The sequence below is a fragment of the Lithobates pipiens genome, unplaced genomic scaffold (assembly GCF_037356315.1).
Source record: "Lithobates pipiens isolate NorthernLeopardFrog02 unplaced genomic scaffold, aLitPip1_a1.2 Scaffold_10, whole genome shotgun sequence".
Lineage (NCBI taxonomy): Eukaryota > Metazoa > Chordata > Amphibia > Anura > Ranidae > Lithobates > Lithobates pipiens.
This window is the reverse complement of record NW_027507686.1, coordinates 217,684,525-217,706,551: the sequence shown is the minus strand read 5'-3', so window position 1 is coordinate 217,706,551 and position 22,027 is coordinate 217,684,525. Positions and strand designations below refer to the sequence as shown.

The following is a 22,027-nucleotide window of genomic DNA, read 5'->3' as shown; positions in this document are numbered from 1 at the left end:
TTTGGTCGGCTTCAAAACCCTATTGTGTCCCCCTTGAGGAGCTTCCCCCTCAACTTCCTGACCCGGTGATGTAACAGGATGTAAGAGGAAATCTTATTAAATGTGGCGGCATTAATAACCCAATCCATGTTCTAACCCATCCCCCACACACACTCATAATAAGTCTTGGCTGAATATAATATATAGAAGTAGAAGGTAGGGGTTCTACAGAAATTTGCCGGATGATTTGTGTAGCCGGTTATCACCATCTCTACTACTGTGTCCTCTTGCGTTTTTTGATGAATTCCAACTTGGAACTTTTCTTCCACCATCACTGTCCATTTTTTGCCTTGACTTTTACCAGGTTATTCTTCTGCTTTACATCACGTTTGCTAGCCATTCCCTGGATGTCCCCCCCCCACCCCATGTTTTGCCTCTCCACTCAGGTTTCTTGCGATATGGCCATACCATTGACCTTTTTCTCTTCAATATTCCTTCCATCAGATGTGGTTTGGCTACATTGACTCTTTGCAGAACCTCTTCATTCCTGACAAGGTCCATCCAGCTGAATTCCCAAGATCCTCCCGGAGAACCACAGTTTAAAACTTGTCATCTTCTTAGGCTTTAGAGATATCGCGAGGGAACGAACCCGATTTGCAATTGTAGCTGCGTTTTTCTTTGCGATTAGAGGGATATTGTTCCTCACCAGGTCTTGGCGGTCCCAGCTGTGACTTGAGCTTCGTTCTTCTGGTTTTCGTTAACCTTTGTGACAATGTATTGGAAGTTGGGTTACTTACTGTATCTTGGTGTTCATCTTTCATGACATTGTGTTAAATAAAATGTTTCTCTTCCATACCTGAGGATGATCCAGGATTACATTTGTAGAAATCTTCCTTTTGTGTTTAGATGGAGATCATTCCTCCTCAGGTCTTGGTATCCCCAGACACTTTGGCCTTGGGGATTTCAAATCTGATGTCAACGTTGTTTTTCAGGTTTTAATTGATCAATGTCAAAGGGTTGGAAGTGGGTTACTTGCTCTAGTGTTTCATTTTCAAGCCTTAGTTTTACTTCTTTGTCTCCCTTTTGTTGATTGCCTTATACCTAAGAATGGTCTTAACTTGTACCTGTAGCAGTCTTTTCATTGTGTTTAGAGGTAGATTGTTTCTCCATCAGGTGTTGGTGTCCCCAGAAAATTTTGTCTTGGCGATTCCAACTCTGATGTCAACCTCGTTCTTCAAGGTTTTGTTGATGCATGTTCCAAAGTATTAGAAGTAGGTTACTTACTCTGTACTATTATTTTCAAGCCTTACAACTTTTTTGTCATATTTCCTTTAGATTTACCAAAACCATGTAGTGCAAGGGCCTTCCTGATTGCATACAAATTTAAACTCTTAAAGTGGTTGTAAACCCTTACAACCAACTTTGACCTACAGGTAAGCCTAGATTAAGGCTTACCTGTAGATCCAAGAAATATCTCCTAAACCTACATGGTTTAGGAGATATTTGCCGAAAAACAGGCACCGCTGTCTACGGCGCATGCGCCCTGAGTGCGCGCGGTCAACGGCAATATGCCGCGAGTGGCGTCTCCCGTGCGCATGTGCGGGAGTGACGTCATCACGGCTTCGCCGAATGACAGCGGCGGAGCAGCGAGACCCACCGAGAAATTGGAGGCACTGGACTACCGGGGACAGCGGTGGCTTCGCTGGCTCCTGTGTCAGGTAAGTGACACATAATGGACTACTATGCGATGCATAGTAGTCCATTATGCTTTACCTTTGCTGGGAATGAAAGAGGAAGTAAACCCATCAGGGTTTACTTCCTCTTTAAAGTTTGGCCTCATATATGGTTTTGGTAAATCCGAAGGAAAAAAATCTACAGAAAAATTGTATAGTGTGTATCCAGCTTTAGTTTTACTTCTTTGTATCATTTGGTGGTTGTCGCATAGCCGAGAAAGGACCAAACTTGTGTTTTGTAGTAATCCTTATATTTTTGGTTAGAGGGACATTGTTACTTATCAGGTCTTGGTGTCTCCAGAAACGTTGTTTGGCCTTGTCGGTCCTAGCTCTGACTTCAACCTCATTCTTCTGGTATTCCTTAATCTTTTTGACAATGTATTGGAATTTGGGTTATTTGCTCTATCTTTGTAAACTTCATCTTTCATGGCACTATGAGAAAATTGTTTCTGATCCATACCCGAGAACGATCCAGGCTTGCATTTGTAGAAATCTTCCTTAGTGTTTAGGGAGAATAATCCTCCTGAGGTCTTGGAGTCTCCAGAAACGATAGCCTTGTGGATTTCAACTTTGTTCTTCAGGTTTTCATTGATCCATATGCCAAGGCATTGGAAGTTGATTTACTTGCTCTATTCTTTCATTCAAGCCTTGGTTTTACTTCTTTTTATCCATTTGTTGATTGCCTTTTAAATAAGAATGGACCAGACTTGTGACTGTAGCAGTCTTTTCCTTGTGTTTGGAAGGAGATTGTTCTTTGTCAGGTCTTGGTGTCTTCAGAAGCTTTGGAGAGTCCATCTCTTGACGTCAACCTTGTTCTTCAAGTTTTCATTAATCCATGTTCCAAGGTATTGGAAGTGGGTTACTTGCTCTTTCTTTTTCAAGATTTGGTTTTATTCTTTGTATCCTTTTGGTTGTAACATACCTGAGAAAGGACCAGATGAGTGTTTTTGTAGTAATCTTTATTTTTCATTAGAGGTAAATTGTTCCTTATCAGACCTTGGTGACTCCAGAAACTTTGCTTTGGCTTTGGCAGTTCCCATTCTGATGCCAACATTGTGATGGAAAAGTTTTTGTGCCATATCTGAGAATATACCAGACTTGTGTTTTTAAACAATCTCTCTTTGTGCTTAGTGTGCGATCTTTCCTTATTGGCACTTTAGCCTTGTCTATTCCAATGCTTGGCATCAACCTCATTCTTCAGGTTTTTGTTGATTCATATGCCAAGGTATTGGAAGTGGACTACTCTATTCTTTCAGCCAGTTTTACTTCTTTGTTGGTTTTGCCATACCTGGAAAAAGGCCCAGATTTGCATATATAGCAATCTTTAGCAGTAGATCATTCTGCATTAGATCGTGGTGTCTCCAAAAAACTTGTTTGGTCTTGGAGTGCTCAAATGTGAGGGATCATCTCCATATGCCAAAGTATTGGAAATTGGTTACTTGTTTTTTTTTTTTTCTTTAGTTTTACTTCACTTCTTTGTGTCCTGTGTGGTTTACAACAATGCTTTTTGTCTTTTGGGTGTTTACTTGGATGGAGACTTTCTTGCCTTTTTCTGCTAATTCATTAAAGTGGTGCTTCATTCAAAAATACTCTTTTCCATTATTCTAAATTTTTAATAATCCTAGTTTTATTATTTTTATTTTTTATTTTTGTTCTAGAGTAAGGTTCGACCCTTGCCTTTATTCTCACTGAATGAGAATGTTATCCAGCTCCTGCAGCCTCTTGGAATGTTCATGTCAGATATCCCAGGAGTCATCAGAGGCGAAGACCTCGGGCTGGAGGAGAACCTGGTGGCATGTCATCAGTGACTGGCTGCCAGAATCCAAAAGAGACAGCCAACTCCCGATGCTGTAGTAAATGGTGGTGGTGCGGGACCTGGCATGTAGCCGCAGATCGGTGGATCCCTACAGAACAGCGCCGGATTTACTGGGTGGCTGAGTATGTTTCTTGGGCACAACCCAGCATAAAGAGCAAGAGGGGTTGGAGTTACTCTTTAACAACTTCAATACTGGTCACTTTCACCCCTTTCCTGCCCAGGCCAATTTTCAGCTTTCAGCGCTGTTATGCTTTGAATGTCAGTTGCGAGGTGATGCAACACTCTACCCATATGAAATTTTATCATTTTTTAGACAGAGCTTTCTTTTGGTAGTATTTTGTCACCACTGAGTTTGTTTTTTCCTAAAAAATGAAAAAAGATCAAGAGGTTTGGAAAAAAAAAAAGTTTTCCTTAGTTTCTGTTAGAAAATTTTGTACATAAGTAACTTTTCTCCTGCACTGATGGACGCCGATAGGCGGCACTAATGAGCAGGCACTGACTGGCATCACTACTGTACACTGTTGGGGCTGCACTGATGATCAGTGCCCTGATTATCTGTATGGGTCTCCCCTGTGAGGAAATGCCACTGATCGGCTCTCCTCACCTCACACTCTGTCAATGTGAGGAGAGGACAGCCAATAACTGGCATTGCCTTGTGTGGACACAGCTGATCACTCTCTTTACTGAAATTGGGTATTCTCCATGTCCCACGGACACAGCACGACGCTGACTGCCACACTTGCGCACCCTGCAGAGAGTGGGGCAGAGTCATATGTTCCAAAACAATAGGGCCACCCTGCCGCCATCATTCACTTATATTGTGGGCAGGATGTGGTTTAGTAAGTGTCTGAGGTATTCCTTTAGATCAGGCTTTCTCAACCTTTTAACGCAAGAGGGACCCCAAAAAATAATTTTCATGTATCAAGGAACCCTTACTAAAACCAAAACATCAGGGCTCAATAGGAACAATGCTGCTGATATTGTTGGTCAATAGGAAGAATGTCCCCCCCTTAAAGTGGTCTTCAGAATGCCACCCTTAAAGACCGCTAAAAAGATATTTGGTGTTATGCTGCTGGCTTTGCCAAGTGGTGCTGAACCTTGAACTCTGTAGGCATCATCAAATAGGTGGTTCATCAGCCACAGCTCAAGGAACCCCTAGCAACCTCTGCAGGAACCCCAGGGTTCCATGGAACCCTGGTTGAGAATGGCTGCCTTAGATTCTGCGTGCAATATCATTTGGATAGCTTATTTTCTGTATAATCTTGGGTTGCTGTTTTGGAATTCCAACACCTCCACAAGCACCTTGAAATGCTTCAGCTTTATACACTTAGCAGCCACTTTATGAAGTACACCGGTTCAGTTGCTTGATAACATAAATTGCTAATCAGCCAATCACATGGCAGCAACTCAATGCATTTAGGCATCTACACATGATGAAGACGACTTGCTGAAGTTCAAACCGAGCATCAGAATGGGAAAGAAAGGGGATGTAAGTGACTTTGAACGTGGCATGGTTGTTGGTGCCAGACAGGTTGGTCTGAGTATTTTAACCACTGCAGCCCCGGAGTGGCTGCTCAATGACCAGGCCATTTTTTGCTATACAGCACTGCGTCGCTTTAACTGACAATTGCGCAGTCATGCGACGTTGTAGCCAAACAAAATTTGATGTCCTTTTTTACCACAAATAGATATTTATTTTGGTGGTATTTGATCACCTCTGCGGTTTTTATTTTTTGTGCTATAAACAAAAGAAAAGCGCCTATTTTGAAAAAAACACTATCTTTTACTTTTTACTATAAAAAAAATATTCCACATTTTTTATTTTTATTTTTTTAAACAAATTTTTTCCTTAGTTTAGGCCGATATGTATTCTTCTACATATTTTTGGTAAAAAAAAAAAAAATTGCAATAAGCATATATTGATTGGTTTGCGCAAAAGTTATAGCGTCTGCAAAATAGGGGATAGATTTATTTTTCTTATTTCTTTCTTTTTTCTTTTTACTAGTAATGGCGGCAATCTGTGATTACATTTTTTTTTATCCGGTCTGCGATGTTGTGACAGACAAATTGAACACTTTTCACACATTTTTGAGACCATTGACAACTATACAGCGATCACTGCTATAAAAATGCACTGATTACTGTATAAATGTCACTGGCAGGGAAGGGGTTGATATTAGGGGGCGATCAAGGGTTAACTGTGTTCCCTAGGGAGGTGTTCTAACTATGGGGGGGTATGGGACTGACTAGGGGCAGAGAGAGATCGGTGTTCATATTTAGTAGCTCTCCCCTGAAAGAACCAGGATTTGTGTTTACACACACAGATCCTGGATCTCTTTCTGTCATGAGCGATCGCGGATGCCTGTCGATCATCGTGCCTGCAGATCATCGTGCCGTCGAATACTTGCATCATCTCCGAGCACACGCTGCGGGCGCGCATCCCTAGTGGCCAAAAGGCGAAGCAACGGAAGTTAACGGCAAGCAGTTACAAAACACTAAACTACTTGGCTTTTCACACACAACCATCTCTAGGGTTTACAGAGAATGGTTTGAAAAAGAGAAAATATCCAGTGAGCGGCAGTTGTGTGGACAACAATTCCTTGCTGATGTCCTAGGAGACTGGGAAGACTGGTTTGAGATAATAGGCAACATTAATTCAACCACATTTGCAATGATTAAGCACAGGTTGGACGTGTGAACGTGTCTACATGACTAAATATCTGGTGTCCTTTTTGTATCCTGGTGATTTTCAATAAAGCATGTTTTTGGAACCTTTGGATGTGCAGCCATTTCTTCTTTTTCCAAGCATTCCACGGAGGCGGGCCAGGGCTAGCACTCCTATTTGGTTCCAATTGGGTCATTGTACACCCCTGGAGAGGCGGATTCTTTCTTAACCACTCGTTACAGCCAAGGTATGCAGAATACCATCTCTGAACGCACAACACAACAAACCTTGAAGCACATGGGCTACAGCAGCAGAAGATCACACCAGGTGCCACTCCTGTCGCCTAAGAACAGGAAACTGAGGCTACAGTTCACACAGGAGGCTCACCAATATTGGACACTAAAAGATTGGAAAAATGTTGCCTTGTCTGATGAGACTTGATTTCAGCTGTGACATTCAGATGGTGGGGTCAAAATTAGTCGTAAGCAACATGAAAGCATGGATCCATCCTGCCTTGTATCAACAGGCTGCTGCTGGTGGTGGTGTAATGGTGTGGGGGATACTTTCTTGGCACACTTTGGGCCTCTTGGTACCAATTGAGCATTGTTTAAATGCCACGGCCTGCCTGAGTATTGTTGCTGACCATGTCCATCCCTTTATGACTGCAGTATCCCCATCTTCTGATGGCTCCTTCCAGCAGGATAATGCACCATGTCTCAAAGTTCCAATCATCTCACCACTGGTTTCTTGAACATGACAATGAGGTCTCTGTACTCCGATGGCCTCCACACTCACCAGATCTCATCCAATGGAGCACCTTTGGTGGAACGGGAAATTCACATCATGGATGTACAGCCAACAAAAACTGTGTGATGCCATCATGTCAATATGAACCAAAATCTGTGAGGAATGTTTTCAACACCTTGTTGAATCTTTGCCACAAAGAATGAAGGCAGTTCTGAAGGCAAAAGCGGGTCCAACCCAGTACTAGTAAGGTGTACCCAATAATGTGAGTGTAGGTGTTGTGCAGCAGTGGAGACAGACTTCTATCATTTGTGCATGCCTCCATTTACTGTCATTGCAGGTTTTCATTTGGTATCCAAATTCATAAACCCTCTTTGTCATAGTTAGTGACTGAGGCTGACATCTTTTTCACATCCAGTATACTCCTCCAATGTTTCTTTATGAGGATGTTGTGCTTGACTTGATTAAATGCCTTGGCAAAATCAATGCAGCATAGATATGTTGCGTTTTGCTGTGTTGTGACGCTCCTGATGGTGCTCATTATTTTGGACCTAATCTGTATTGTAATGGGGCAATTTTTGTCTTGTAGTTTTGAATTTAATCTGGCTAGAATTCTCTCGAATTTCATCCGCCACCTGGATCCATGTAAGTTGATTTAAAAAAATTGACTGGGCCGCGTGGAAAATGATTGGCTGAACATTGACTACCTCCGATCTGATGCAGTCATTTTTCAGACAGGTCCTGAATACAATAGCTGGCAGTGGAGATTCCTCCATCCACACTGTTTAGACGATGGAGGAATCCATCGAAAATCCCATTTAGCCATCTATAGATTATGTGTTAGATTATTTTTGATAATTCCTTCATTGTTTGTGGTGTGAAGACTCTCGCCTGATACTCCTTCACATTTTTAGGTTATTTATTTATTTTCTTCAGGATAGCTACTAAAATAGTCTATAGCCATTTTTCAGGAATGTCTAGTGGTAGTTTAGTCTCATTCAGGTGGACTTGTTCTGTAATGTTGATGACATTATCCCAGCCACTTCTTGACGTCCAATAAGAGTCTTCAGGAATTTTCTTACCTTGATAAATGCCTCTTGTGGTTTGAAACGTTTTAATATTCTTACCTCCTCTTTTAACATATTGAAGCCATATATCATCAGTGCCTGTGGCCTTGTCACCCAAGATTTGTATTGCTTTCGTTCTCTCATAATTTTGTTATTTATCTAGCCTCAGGTTCTTTCTTTCTTTCTTTCTTTCTTTCTTGTTCTTTCTTTCTTGTTCTTTCTTGTTCTTTCTTGTTCTTTCTTGTTCTTTCTTGTTCTTTCTTTCTTTCTTTCTTTCTTTCTTTCTTTCTTTCTTTCTTTCTTTCTTTCTTTCTTGTTCTTTCTTTCTTTCTTTCCAAAAAAAAAATGCATGTGAGAGTCGCGATGGGCTTTCTGAATGGTCCCCCGCCCCAAAATAATGTGGCGGGGGGGGGGAGTTAGCAAGCAAAGCTTCCACTTTTGGGTGGAGCTCCGCTTTAAGGTCTTTTGAGGTTTCTCATATAAGATCATATGTTGCTATACACCTGCATCATCATACGTTCTTCTCACATGGTTTGAAAGAGAAGTATGTGTTTTTGTTTTTTACAGAATCATACTTGCCTAGGTGGATGCTGCATCTGTCCCCTGGCATCTCTTCACTGAGAACCAAGAGATCGCACACCGCCGATGGCTCGGTTCTCACAGCTCCTCAAGCAGAGAGTTGCTGCCTGTCGATCAGCATCTCTCCGCTCTGCTCCCCCACGCTTACTGGAGCACTGAGCTGTGGAGAGGCAAGGAGCGGCTTGCTCAGAGGCTGAGACAGGTATCAGTCCAGGCACCTGGCGGATCCAGACTTTATTGTCGGGATGACATGGTGCCTGGACTGATCTGTGTGATGTCAATAGAGAGCGCACTTAGCTCTCTGCTGAGTACTGGTCACAGGAGTACAAAACAAATTGCGCTACTGTGACCCAGAGAAGCCCAGCCAAACAAGCTCAGGCTGGACTTCTCCTTTAAGCCTTCAAAGTACGGAGTGACTTTTTATTGCTGCTTTTCGCACTTATGGTTCTAGTTTCACATCTCGCAGGAAATCACACCTTTCCTTCCTTTACAATCTGCTTTTGACGGTTTTAGCATTTTTCAGCCAGGGTGGACAAATGAATATGGACTGACCAATCTAGGAGCCAGCTCCATTGACGAGGGGTACTAGAGAAGACCTCAAAAGTTCCTCTGCCAGCTGTCATTTTTTAAGGAGCGTTGGCTACCTGGCTCCTGGGATTGGTGATCGCTCCTCTATTTCTTGGAGTCTGGCATAGGATGCACTTTCTTCTTTGGCATTTGTTTGTGAAATAATATAATATAATATAATGCCTCCATTATATCAATGTTCAGTCTGCCCACCTCGTCACAAATCATCTGCTGTATCCCCACTGGAATAATTACTCCATTGTGCTTTTTCAATATAACTTATGCCACCTGTTACTTTTCTTGCTCTCAACCATCGGTTATTCAGGAGCAGTATTTTTGGAAAACTATCCGGGGGCTTGATGGGTAATCTGTTTTAATTTTTGTTATTTTTTGTTATTGTGTGTGTAAAGCCAAGACTAAAGAATTAGAACCTCTTTCAGGTTTTTATTGCTGTCTGTGTAGCTGTTGGGGAGAGTTTCCTTTCATAGTCTTGTCATTAGGACTGACATGATGGGGGAATTTACTAAAACCGAAGCGCACAGATTCTGGTGCAGCTGTACTTAGTAACCAATCAGCTTCTAGGCTTTATTGTTAAAGCTTTAGGCTCGGTTCACACAGCGGGCGGCACGACTTGCAGCGCTGCGACCTGCACACGATCAGCGGCGACTTGCAAAACGACTTCTGTATAGAAGTCAATGCAAGTCGCCCGAAGTCGCCGCAAAAGTAGTACAGGAACCTTTTTTCTAAGTCGGAGCGACTTGAGTCGCTCCTATTAGAAGGGTTCCGTAGTACAGAACGGAGCGGGACTTGTCAGACGGCGAAGTCGCCTGGACAAGTCGCCCCTGTGTTAACCGAGCCTTATTGAATGAGCTGAAGTTAGAAGCTGATTGGTTACCATTGCAGAGCTGCAGCAGATTCTGTGTTCCAGTTTTAGTAAATCTCCCCCCGATGGGAAATCTCTGTTGGAGGACGCTCTCACGGGTATTTGATCACCCAACTTTTCCGAGAGCCAGCAATAAGCTAAAGTGACTTTACTTGCATATCTGCAGCAGGCAAAAGCCAGAATACAAGGTATTTTATTTTTTTTCTACAAAAAAAATAAATATTTTTTGTTTTGTTCTGTTCTGTGTTTGTTTTTATTTATTTTTATTTGTTGGAGCATTGGGGCTGTCAGCAAAGTGGACCTTTTCTTCTGTGCATTGTGTACACATTTCCAGTGTTTTAAACATTTTAATCATTTTGTGTACAGGAAGGCAATGCTTAACAGTTTGTGACAGTTTTGTTACAATGTTACAGCTAAAATCACAAATTCCTCTCTGAGCGGTTATAAAGTAGCACTGTGTGACAGCTCTCTGGTGTGCTTTTGCTTGGAGCGGGGTGATGGGAATTAGAATTCACGGAGGTCTGATGAGGAAAATTTTCTTCCAGCGGAGATCTGAATTCTCGCTTGTTTGGTCGATGACTCCGATCCTTCACAGCCCCCCAAATTTATATCACAATCCCAATATTACCGCAGTGTCTCAGTCCCAAATACATCACAGTCCCCCCCCCACTTCACAGCACAGTTCCCCCCCCCCCACTTCACAGCACAGTTCCCCCCCCCCCCTACTTCACACCACAGTTCCCCCCCCCTACTTCACACCACAGTTCCCCCCCCTACTTCACACCACAGTTCCCCCCCCCCTACTTCACACCACAGTTCCCCCCCCTACTTCACACCACAGTTCCCCCCCCCTACTTCACACCACAGTTCCCCCCCCCCACTTCACACCACAGTCCCCCCCCACTTCACACCACAGTCCCCCCCCCACTTCACATCACATTCACATCCCCCCCATAATAGTGTGCTCGGCCCCCTCACATCAACCCCTCCACACTACCCATTTTACATCCCCCCACCTCCTTCCCCAGCATTACCCCCCCCCCTCACATCTCTTCCGCATTCCCGGCACTGCCCCCCCCCTCCCCCGCAGCACTGTTTTACTTAACATCACCCCCACCCCACAGCTCTGCTTCTACTTTACATCACTGCTCCCTCTCAAATCACCCTCCTCCCACAGCACTGCTCCTCTTTTGCATCACTGCCCCCACCCTTTTACATTACCCTGCCCCCACAGTACTTCTTCCCATTCACTTTATCCCCCATAATAGTGTGTTCTGCACCTTCACATCAAACACCCCCGCCCTGCCCACTCCACCTTCGAATCATACACATATTGCTCTACCCCTTTCACTGCACTGGATGGCAGACAAGACTTGCCGGGGGTTAATGTTTCATATTACCAAGCTGGTGATTGGTTGCTAGGACCAACCTGCGTCCTAGCAACCAATCACCTGCTGGTTAATTTGGAATGTTAACTCGTGCAGCTCCCACCCTCCATTCAGTGCTGCTGTGCCTCCCGCTCTGCGCTCTGCCATGAATTACAGCGGAGGAGGCCAGGGGGAAAAGAACCGTCTCCTAAATAGTGCAACCACCGCGGCTCGGATGGGAGAGCAGCTTGGCCCTGACTGCAGTCCAGCATTTATTAATGCCTAGTTTAGAGTAACAATCTGTCTCAGAACTTTTTCTTTTTGCGCTTATTCAAGACCAATTGGTAATGGTCTATTTAGCTGACCAAAAGGGAGCAAATAAGAGAAGTTAATTGTTATTGTTTACACTTTAATATCATCCCTAGATGCCCCCCAAAAAGCCCGCCCAGGGAAAAAAGACGCTGGAGCCACCTTCGGTGGATAAAGAGCAGGAGGAAGTGTCGCCAGGGAAGAGAAAAAGACAGCAAGATACGAGCGCTGAACGGGGGTCCAAGAGACCCTGCCAGAAAAAAAATGCTACCGAGGAAGCAGCGGAAGAGCCGGGGTGCAGCACAGGTAATAAGGCAGTATTCTCTGGATGGACCGTTTGTATGTATGTCGTATGTATGTATGTATGTATTGCTCTGTGATCAAGTGGTCTGATGAATTCTCTCTATAGCCTTAAATCATGAACGTCAAGATACGAAAGCCAAGCCGGGGTCCAAGAAATCCTGCCGGAAAAAAAAGTCTGCACCAGAAGCCTCGGAAACCCCAGAATGCAGTGCAGGTAATAAGGCAGGATTACATGCATGGCCGTTTTATGTGTTGCTCTATAAATTAACCACTTCAGCTCCGGAAGGTTTACCACCCTTCATGACCTGCATTACTTTAATTGACAGTTACTTTCTGCTATAAAACATATCAAATAATTTTATTTTTTTTTTTAAATCCAAATTCTTCATCAATTTAGCTCAATATGTATTCTGCTACATATTTTTGGTAAACAAAAAAAAAATCACAAAAAGTTATAGGGTCTGCAAACTATGGGATAGATTTCTGGATTTATTTTTTATTTTTTTAACTAGCAATGGCAGTTTATAGCGAGACTGTGATAATTGCGACGGACAAAACGGACACCTAACTGACACTTTTGGGGAACCAGTGACATTAATACAGTGATCAATTCTAAAAATATACACTGTCACTGTACTAATGACACTGGCTGGGAAGGGGTTAAACAGGGGTGATCATCAAAGGGCTATATGTGCTCCTACAGAGTGCTTTCTAACTGTGTGGGGTGATTGGACTGTGGGAAGGCAGAGTGCAGAAACGCAAGATCACTGCCTTCCCTTGTCACAGAACGGCGATCTGTTTTGTTTACAAAGGCAGATCGCCGTTCTGACTGTACCTCAAATGATCGACGGGTCCCGGCAGACGCAATGCCCATTCACAGTGGGAACGGGTCCCCAGTGGCACATGTGCACACTCTAGACTCAGGAGTGCAGAATTGTTGTACCAGTATGTGATTCTGCACAGAGCGGCTGCCCTGCCGCAGTAAATGTGCATGGGGCTATCGGTGTCAAGTTAAAGAGGAGAATTTGGGGTTCAAAAAACAAACAAACACCCCTCATACTCTCCTATGCTGCAACATTGGGGTGATACTGCAGCCGTCCCATGTCTGCTCTCAGACCGAGAACTGAACGATCGCCTGACCGCTCAGCTCTCGGTCTGCTCAGAGCAGAAAGCGGTGATTGGCAGTCACCACTCACCTGGAGCGCCAGGCAGGGGAGGAGCGGGCTGGCTTCAGCTCTCAGCCACGCTCTGGAGTTGGCTGTCAATCGGGCAGCTGGTTGGACCCCAACAATATGATAGTAAGTGTACTCCTGTGACCCACAAGATAAGTATGACTAAAAAAAGCTTTGACCGTACTTTTCTTTCAACCACTTCTGGACTGCCGCACGCCAATATACGTCCTTAATTTGAAGGGGGCTATCAAATTTATGGCAGCAGCTAGCTGCCATAACCCCATAATCCTCTTCTACGGCCGGCGGTCCGCTTACCGATAAGAGTGGTCCCTGTGGTGGATTCGCAGCGAGATTAATTTTATTGGTGGCGGGAGAGGTACCCCTCCCGCTGTGCTCCGGTGCTCTCTGCTGCTTAGCGCAGCCATCGGCGGAGGCGATTGGATCTTCACCCTTGCTGGGCATGGAGATGAGTGAGGGGAAGATGGCCCCCACCTGTCTCCATAACAATGCAGGGTGGAAGCGACGTCAAAACGTCACTTCTGCCCATAGCTCATGAAGGGCCATTTATTTTTATTTATTTATTTTAAATGGTATTTTTTTTTTTTTTTATTGTGTGTGTGTGTGTAAAATATGAGATCTGAGATCTTTTTGACCCCAGATCTCATATTTAAGAGGTCCTGTCATCCTTTTTTTTTCTATTACAAAGGATGTTTACATTCCTTGTAGTAGGAATAAAAGTGACACAATTTTAGGTAATTCAAGGTAAGATAAGAAAAAAAATATTTTTTTAAACGCGCCCCGTCCCGCCGAGCTCGGCTTACTTGAGTAGCACCCGCATATGAAAACTGTGTTCAAACCACACATGTGAGGTATCGCCGTGATCGGTAGAGCGAGAGCACTAATTCCAGCCCTAGACCTCCTCTGTAACTTAAAACATGCAACCTGTAGAATTTTTTTTAAACGCCGCCTATGGAGATTTTTAAAGTCCCATACACACTATCAGATTTTCTGCTGAGTTTTTCCTTCAGATTTACCAAAAACATATGAGGTCAAACCTTAGGAGTTTCAATTTTTATGCAGTCAGCAGGCCCTTGCACTACATGGTTTTGATAAATCTGAAGACAAAAATCAGCAGAAAATCTGGTAGTGTGTATGGGGCATTAGGGTAAAAGTTTGTCGCCATTCCACGAGCGGGCTCAGTTTTAAAGCGTGACATGTTGGGTATCCATTTACTCGGCGTAACATCTTTCACAATATAAAAAACAAACGTTACTGTTGTCCTTATTTTTTAATTCAAAAAAGTGTATTTTTTTCCAAAAGTGCGCTTGTAAGACCGCTGCGCAAATACAGTATGACAGAAAGTATTGCAACGACCGCCATTTTATTCTCTAGGGTGTTAGAAAATAAATGTATAACGTTTGGTGGTTCTAATTTTGTAGCAAAAAATATTGATTTTTTTTTTTTTTTTTTAATCAAACAAGTGTCAGAAAAAGATTTAGACTTTAAGTGGTTAAACTTTCTGCATTTACACGTTGTTTAAAAACTTGACAGACTGCCTGTATTTTTATTTTATTTTTTAACTTGTAAACAACACATCACAAAAAGAGGCTTGGTCCTTAAAGAGGAAGTAAACCCTGATGGGTTTACTTCCTCTTTTTTTCCCTGCAAAGGTAAAGCATAATGGACTACTATGCATCGCATAGTAGCTCATTATGTGTCACTTACCTGACACAGGAGCCAGCGAAGTCGCCGCTGATCCCTGTAGTCTGCCGCATCCATGTTGCTGGTGGCGTCTCGCAGCTCCGACGAATCACAGCGGCGAAGCCGCGATGACATCACTCCCGCGCATGCGCACGGGAGTCGCGTCTCGCAGCTCCGCCGCTGCCACTCGGCGAAGCCGCGATGACGTCACTCCCGCGCATGCGCACGGGAGTCGACAAATTAGGCAAATCCATTCATGGATTTGCCGCATTTAGTGCGCCTGCGCGCCGCTGTCTACGGCGCATGCGCCGTAGACAGCGGTGCCCATTTTCGGGCAAATATCTCCTAAACCATATAGGTTTAGGAGATATTGCTTGGACCTACAGGTAAGCCTTAATCTAGGCTTACCTGTAGGTCCAAGTTGTTTGGAAGGGTTTACTTCCTCTTTAAATTCTTAATTATGTAATGGATACTATCCTTATAGGTTTACAAAATGGAGACCAAGATACAAGTGCCAAGCTGCGGTCTAAGAAATCCGGCAGGAAAAAAAATGCTGCAAAGGAAGCTCTGGAGTGCAATGAAGGTAATAAGTCAGGAATGTATGGATAGGCATTGTATCTTTTTTTTGTTCTGTGAGCGAATGATGTTTTGAATCCTCTCCTTAGTTTTAAACCATGAAGACCGAGATACAAGTGTCAAAGGGTCTAAGAAAACTTGGTGCAAAAAAAATTCTGTACCAGAAGCACTGGAAACTCCAGAGTGCAGCACAGGTAACAAAGGATAATTTTGCAAATATGGTGTTTGTATGTATGGTGTGTGTGTTAATGATATGATGAATCTTCCCCTTTAAAAGGTTTAAAAGATGGAGATCAAGATACGAGTGCTAAACCGAGATCTAAGAAATCCTCCTGCAAAAAAAATACTGCAAAAGAAGCTCCAGAGTGCAGCACGGGTATTAAGGCAGAAATGCATGAAGTGATCATTTTATGTATTTTTGTTCTATGACTGAATGATGTGATAAACCTCTTTTACAGGAGACCAAGATTCAAGCACTAAGCCGGGACCTAAGAAACGTGGCCGGAAAAAAAGCGTAACAAAAGAACCACCAGAAGCTCCAGAATGCAGCGCAGGTATTAAAGTTTTTTATTTTATTTATTTATTTTGTTTAATCAGTGTGCAGCAGCCCCCCAATACTTGCCTGATCCCCATCTGGACCCAGTAACGTTACATGAGAACCTTGGCTGCCTGGCACTCTCCCTTCTGATTGGCTGAGATATGGCAGCAGGTAGCACTGCTGCTGTCAATCAGTCGGTGAGCCCATGAGGAGGGCGGGGGGGGGAACAAACCGTGGCTCCTTGTCTGAATGGACACCCAAAGCAGCGGCTCAGGTGCCCCCATAGCAAGGGACCTGAGAAGAGGAGGATCCAGGCTGCTCTGTGCAAAACTACTGCACAGGGTGGGTAAGTAGAACATGTTTGTTATTTTTAAACAAATAAAAAGACTTTACAATCGCTTTTAAAGGGGTTGTAAAGTTACGTGTTTTTTCACCTTAATGCATTCTATGCATTAAAGCGGGGTTCCACCCTAAAGTGGAACTTCCACTCATCGGAACTCTCCGCTGTCACCTTTCAGGGGGGAGGGGGGTGCAGATACCTGTCTAAGACTGGTATTTGCACCTGCTTCCGGACATAGACTCCCACGGGAGTCTATGCCTCTTCCTGTCCCGATGCGCTGTCTGTTGGGACACACACGGGTCTCAGAGACAGCGTGGACCATTCCCATTGCGCTGTGCGACTCGCGCATGCGCAGTAGGGAACCGGGAAGTGAAGCTGCAACGCTTCACTTCCTGATTCCCTCACCGAGAATGGCGGCAGCAGCCGAGAGCCAAGCGATCAATCGGTCTCGGCTGCAGACATCGCTGGACCCTGGGACAGGTGAGTGTCCATTTATTAAAAGTCAGCAGCTGTAGTATTTATTTTAATATTTTTTTTGTAGGTGGAATCCCTCTTTAAGGTGAGAAAACATCTGACAATCCCCCCCCCCCCCATTTTACTTACCTGACCCCTCGAAAGTCTCGCGCTCGCCCCCAACATCCTCTTGGCGCTCAACCTGGCCTCTTATTGGTTACAGTGGATGTATTGAAAGCAGCGCAGCCATTGGCTCGCCCTGCTGTCAATCACATCCAATGACGCGGCGCACCAGGGGCGTGGCTGAGTGATAAAGTGAGCAGCTATGGCCGCCGGCTGTATCACGGGAGCCCTCCCGCAAGCACTCCACACCATGTGAGGGAGCTTGCATGAAGGTGTTGAGTCCTTGCTAGCGGGGAGCCGAGACAGCCGCCGAGGGACCCCACAAGACCAGGTTCAGGGCCACTCTGTGCAAAATGAGCTGCACAGTGGAGGTAAATATAACAATTTTATTTTTATTTTTTTAAATAACAAACATATCTTTAGTGATCCTTTTAAGGCAGAATTACATGAGTGATCATTTTATGTATTTTTCTTCTATGACTGAATGATGTGCTGAATCTTGTTTTTACAGGAGACCAAGATTCGAGCACCAAGCCGGCACCTAAGAAACGTGGCCGGAAAAAAAATGCAGCAAAAGAACCACCGGAAGCTCCAGAGTGCAGTGCAGGTAATAAGGCAGAGCTATACAGATGACTGTTGTATGTATTTTTGATCTGTGAGTCTTATTATGTCATGAATCGGCTTCCTAATGTTTAGAAAAACAATTATATTATTTTTCAGTGAAACCTTTTTTATTTATGTATTTTAATTTCTTCTAATAGGTAGGTCAAATGTAATGGGTATTAAAGTCCCACAAATAAAATGATTAAAAAAAACTGCTGCGAAGAAACCTCAAGGTCCTGAGCCATATACATTATGTTTTTCCAGATTTTTAGGCATTGTGCCAAGGCACCCTGGTTGAGAAGGGCTGCCATAGACACACTCCTAAATCTTGTGGACGACCTTCCTAGAAGAGTTGAAGCTGTTATAGCTGCAAAGGGTGGGCCAACTTAATATTGAACCCTACGGACTAAAACTGCATAAGCACCATACAATTTTCTGTAGATTTTTTTTTTTTTTTCTTCAGATTTACCAAAACCATATAATAGGTCAAACCTTCAGAATTTGAATTTATATGCAGTCAGTCAGGTCCTTGCACTGTGTGGTTTTGGTAACTCTAAAGTAAATCTGACAACAAAAGTTGTATAGTGTGTATGGGGTCTAAGACTGAGATGCCTTTAAAGTTCATGTGCGTGTGAAGGCAGGCGTCGCAATACTTTTGACAATATGGTGTCTATACAAGAACATGTGGAGGATTCTTCAGTACTACAAACAGAAATAAAGCTAAATAAAAACTGATCTAGACTCAAACAACCCTCGGCTATCACATGATATTTCCAAAAAAAATTGCCATCTACTTTAATTTACTTAAACATACCAGTCCTATTCAAAAACTTGGCTAAGGTGATTAAAAGCAAAGTATGGAGATATATATATATATATATAATATACACACACACACAGTGCCTTGCGAAAGTATTCGGCCCCCTTGAACTTTTCAACCTTTTGCCACATTTCAGGCTTCAAACATAAAGATATAAAATTTTTATTTTTTGTGAAGAATCACCAACAAGTGGGACACAATTGTGAAGTGGAACGAAATCTATTGGATATTTTAAACTTTTTTAGCAAATAAAAAACTGAAAAGTGGTGCGTGCAAAATTATTCGGCCCCTTTTACTTTCAGTGCAGCAAACTCACTCCAGAAGTTCAACGAGGATCTCTGAATGATCCAATGTTGTCCTAAATGACTGATGGTGATAAATAGAATCCACCTGTGTGTAATCAAGTCTCTGTATAAATGCACCTGCTCTGCGATAGTCTCAGGGTTCTGTTGAAAGTGCAGAGAGCATCATGAAGACCAAGGAACACACCAGGCAGGTCCGTAATACTGTTGTGGAGAAGTTTAAAGCTGGATTTGGATACAAAAAGATTTCCCAAGCTTTAAACATCCCAAGGAGCACTGAGCAAGCGATCATTTTGAAATGGAAGGAGTATCAGACCACTGCAAATCTACCAAGACCTGGCCGTCCCTCTAAACTTTCAGCTCAGACAAGAAGACTGATCAGAGATCCAGCCAAGAGGCCCATGATCACTCTGGATGAACTGCAGAGAACTACAGCTGAGGTGGGAGAGTCTGTCCATAGGACAACAATCAGTTGTACACTGCACAAATCTGGCCTTTATGGAAGAGTGGCAAGAAAAAGCAATTTCTCAAAAATATCCATAAAAAGTCTTGTCTAAAGTTTGCCACAAGCCACCTGGGAGACACACCAAACACGTGGAAGAAGGTGCTCTGGTCAGATGAAACCAAAATCCAACTTTTTGCCCACAATGCAAAACGATATGTTTGGCGTAAAAGCAACACAGCTCATCACCCTCAACACACCATCCCCACTGTCAAACACGGTGGTGGCAGCATCATGGTTTGGGCCTGCTTTTCTTCAGCACGGACAGGGAAGATGGTTAAAATTGAGGGGAAGATGGATGCAGCCAAATACAGGACCATTCTGGATGAAAACCTGTTGGAGTCTGCAAAAGACCTGAAACTGGGACAGAGATTTATCTTCCAACAAGACAATGATCCTAAACATACAGCAAAATCTACAAAGGAATGGTTCACAAATAAACGTATCCAGGTGTTAGAATGGCCAAGTCAAAGTCCAGACCTGAATCCAATCGAGAATCTGTGGAAAGAGCTGAAAACTGCTGTTCACAAACGCTCTCCATCCAACCTCACTGAGCTCGAGCTGTTTTGCAAGGAAGAATGGGCAAGAATTTCAGTCACTCTATGTGCAAAACTGATAGAGACATACCCCAAGCGACTTGCAGCTGTAATCGCAGCAAAAGGTGGCTCTACAAAGTATTAACGCAAGGGGGCCGAATAATTTTGCATGCCCCACTTTTCATTTTTTTATTAGTTAAAAAAGTTTCAAAAATCCAATAGATTTCGTTTCACTTCACAATTGTGTCCCACTTGTTGGTGATTCTTCACAAAAAATAAAAATTTTATATCTTTATGTTTGAAGCCTGAAATGTGGCAAAAGGTTGAAAAGTTCAAGGGGGCCGAATACTTTCGCAAGGCACTGTGTGTGTGTGTGTGTATATATATATATATATATATATATATATATATATATATATATATATATATATATATTATATATATATATTTTACTTTTACAAAAAAAAATAAAAAATTTGTCCTTTTAAAGAGATTGTAAACGTTCGTGTTGTGTTTTTTTTTTCCTTTATTTATTTTTTTTTTTTATAATTAACAGTCATACTTCCCTCCACTGTGCAGTTCGTTTTGCACAGAGTGGCACCGATCATCCTATCCTGGGATCCCTCAGCAGTCTTATCAGCTCCTCCCCACATCGTATAACCCTCTAGGAGACGCACTCTCCTGGGGGGTTACCTTGCGGGTGCGCTTCTGAGTCCAGCATTTGCGTCCATAGACGCAGAATGCAGAACTCATCCCTGGCGCCTGGTCACTGGATTTGATTGACAGCAAGTGAGAGCCAATGGCTGTGCTGCTATCAATCTATCCAATCAAGAGCCGAGAACCCTGGGTAGAGAGGTACAGCGCGTCTCTGCTGAGGGATCGAAGGGCTCAGGTGAGTAAAAGGGGGGGAGGGATGCTCACCATAATGCATAGGATGCATTAATGCGAGAAAACACAAGGGCTTGCAACCCCTTTAAAGTCTGGATCCCTCCAGAATCTGGATCGGCTGAGTAAAGTCAGTCGACAGTGAATTTTAGCCCTCTGTTGGCTGAGTTCGGGTCACAGGAGTGCAGAACGAAGTGCACTCCTATGACCCACTGAAGAAGAACCAAAACGCCTTTGGCCCTACTTCTCCTTTTTAAATACCTCCCCACTAACTGCTCTTTTGCTCAATATACATTAAACTGGATTGAATAAATGGGAGTAATTTCTTCCATATATCAATTACAATAAAATCCATCTAAAGTATTTAGTCCAACAGAACAAACCTTTTAAGTGTAAGTTGTACCTGTTCTGAATAAAAATTTGCACATAATCCAAAAGGTGGACAGTACCAACCACTTCATAAGAGCCAGAGATCCTGGAATGTCTCAAAGTGGGCTCAGCACTTTGCGAGATGGCCAATGTATTTTGTTGTGTGAGTAAATGATCTGATAAATCCTCTCCTTACAGGTTTGAAAGTTGAAAACCAAGATACAAGCGCCAAGCCGGGGTCTAAGAAATACTGCCGCAAAAAAAAGGCTCCTCAAGAAGGACCTGAAGCTCCAGGGTGCAGCAATGGTAATAAGGCAGAATTAAATGGATGACCATTACATGCATTTTTAATCCTTGACTGAATGATATGATCCTCTCCTTACAGGTTTAAAACCTGAAAGTCAAGATAAGAGCGCCTTACCGGGGTCTAAGAAATACTGCCGGAAAAAAAAGGCTCCTCAAGAAGGACCTGAAGCTCCAGGGTGCAGCAATGGTAATAAGGCAGAATTATATGGCTGACAATTGTATGCATTTTAAATATGAGTGAATGATGTGATGAATCCTCTACTTTTATAGATTTGAAACATGAAAGCCAAGATACAAGTGCCGAGCCGGGGGCTAAGAAATGCCGGAAAAAAAAGGCCACTCAAGAAGCACTGGAAGCTCCAGGGTGCAGCAATGGTAATAGGGCAGAATTTTATGGATGGCCATTGTATGTAATTAAAATCTGTGCGTGAACAAAGTGATGAATCTTCTCCTTTTATAGATTTAAAACATGAAAGCCAAGATACAAATGCGGAGCCAGGGCCTAAGAAATGCTGCCGGAAAAAAAAGGCTCCTCAAGAAGGACTAGAAGCTCCAGGGTGCAGCAATGGTAATGAGCCTGAATTATATAGAATGACCATCGTATACATTTTTAATCTCTTGAGTGAATTATGTGATGAATCCTCTCCTTACAGGTTTAAAACATGAAAACCAAGATACGAGTGCCGAGCCAGGGGCTAAGAAATGCGGCCGGAAAAAAAAAGCTGCTCAAGAGGCACCAGAAGCTCCAGGGTGCAGTGCAGGTATTAAGACATCATTATACACATGACC

At 43.2% G+C, this 22,027-nt stretch overlaps 1 protein-coding gene across 2 annotated transcripts in view; it reads left to right on the top strand.

Annotated features, from left to right (window-relative positions):
• DDB2 (damage specific DNA binding protein 2) overlaps window positions 1-22,027 on the top strand; it is a 49,524-nt gene that overhangs the window by 857 nt on the left and 26,640 nt on the right. The window contains exons 2-13 of one of the 2 annotated variants that reach the window (XM_077461112.1): window positions 11,826-12,015; window positions 12,119-12,226; window positions 15,370-15,468; window positions 15,551-15,655; window positions 15,748-15,837; window positions 15,920-16,015; window positions 17,427-17,522; window positions 21,131-21,238; window positions 21,318-21,425; window positions 21,509-21,613; window positions 21,699-21,806; window positions 21,892-21,999. In XM_077461112.1, coding sequence (XP_077317238.1) covers window positions 11,826-12,015; window positions 12,119-12,226; window positions 15,370-15,468; window positions 15,551-15,655; window positions 15,748-15,837; window positions 15,920-16,015; window positions 17,427-17,522; window positions 21,131-21,238; window positions 21,318-21,425; window positions 21,509-21,613; window positions 21,699-21,806; window positions 21,892-21,999 — 1,321 coding nt within the window. Of the gene's footprint in view, window positions 1-11,825; window positions 12,016-12,118; window positions 12,227-15,369; window positions 15,469-15,550; window positions 15,656-15,738; window positions 15,838-15,919; window positions 16,016-17,426; window positions 17,523-21,130; window positions 21,239-21,317; window positions 21,426-21,508; window positions 21,614-21,698; window positions 21,807-21,891; window positions 22,000-22,027 lie in introns of both variants that reach the window. The other variant, XM_077461108.1, reaches the window with a different exon arrangement.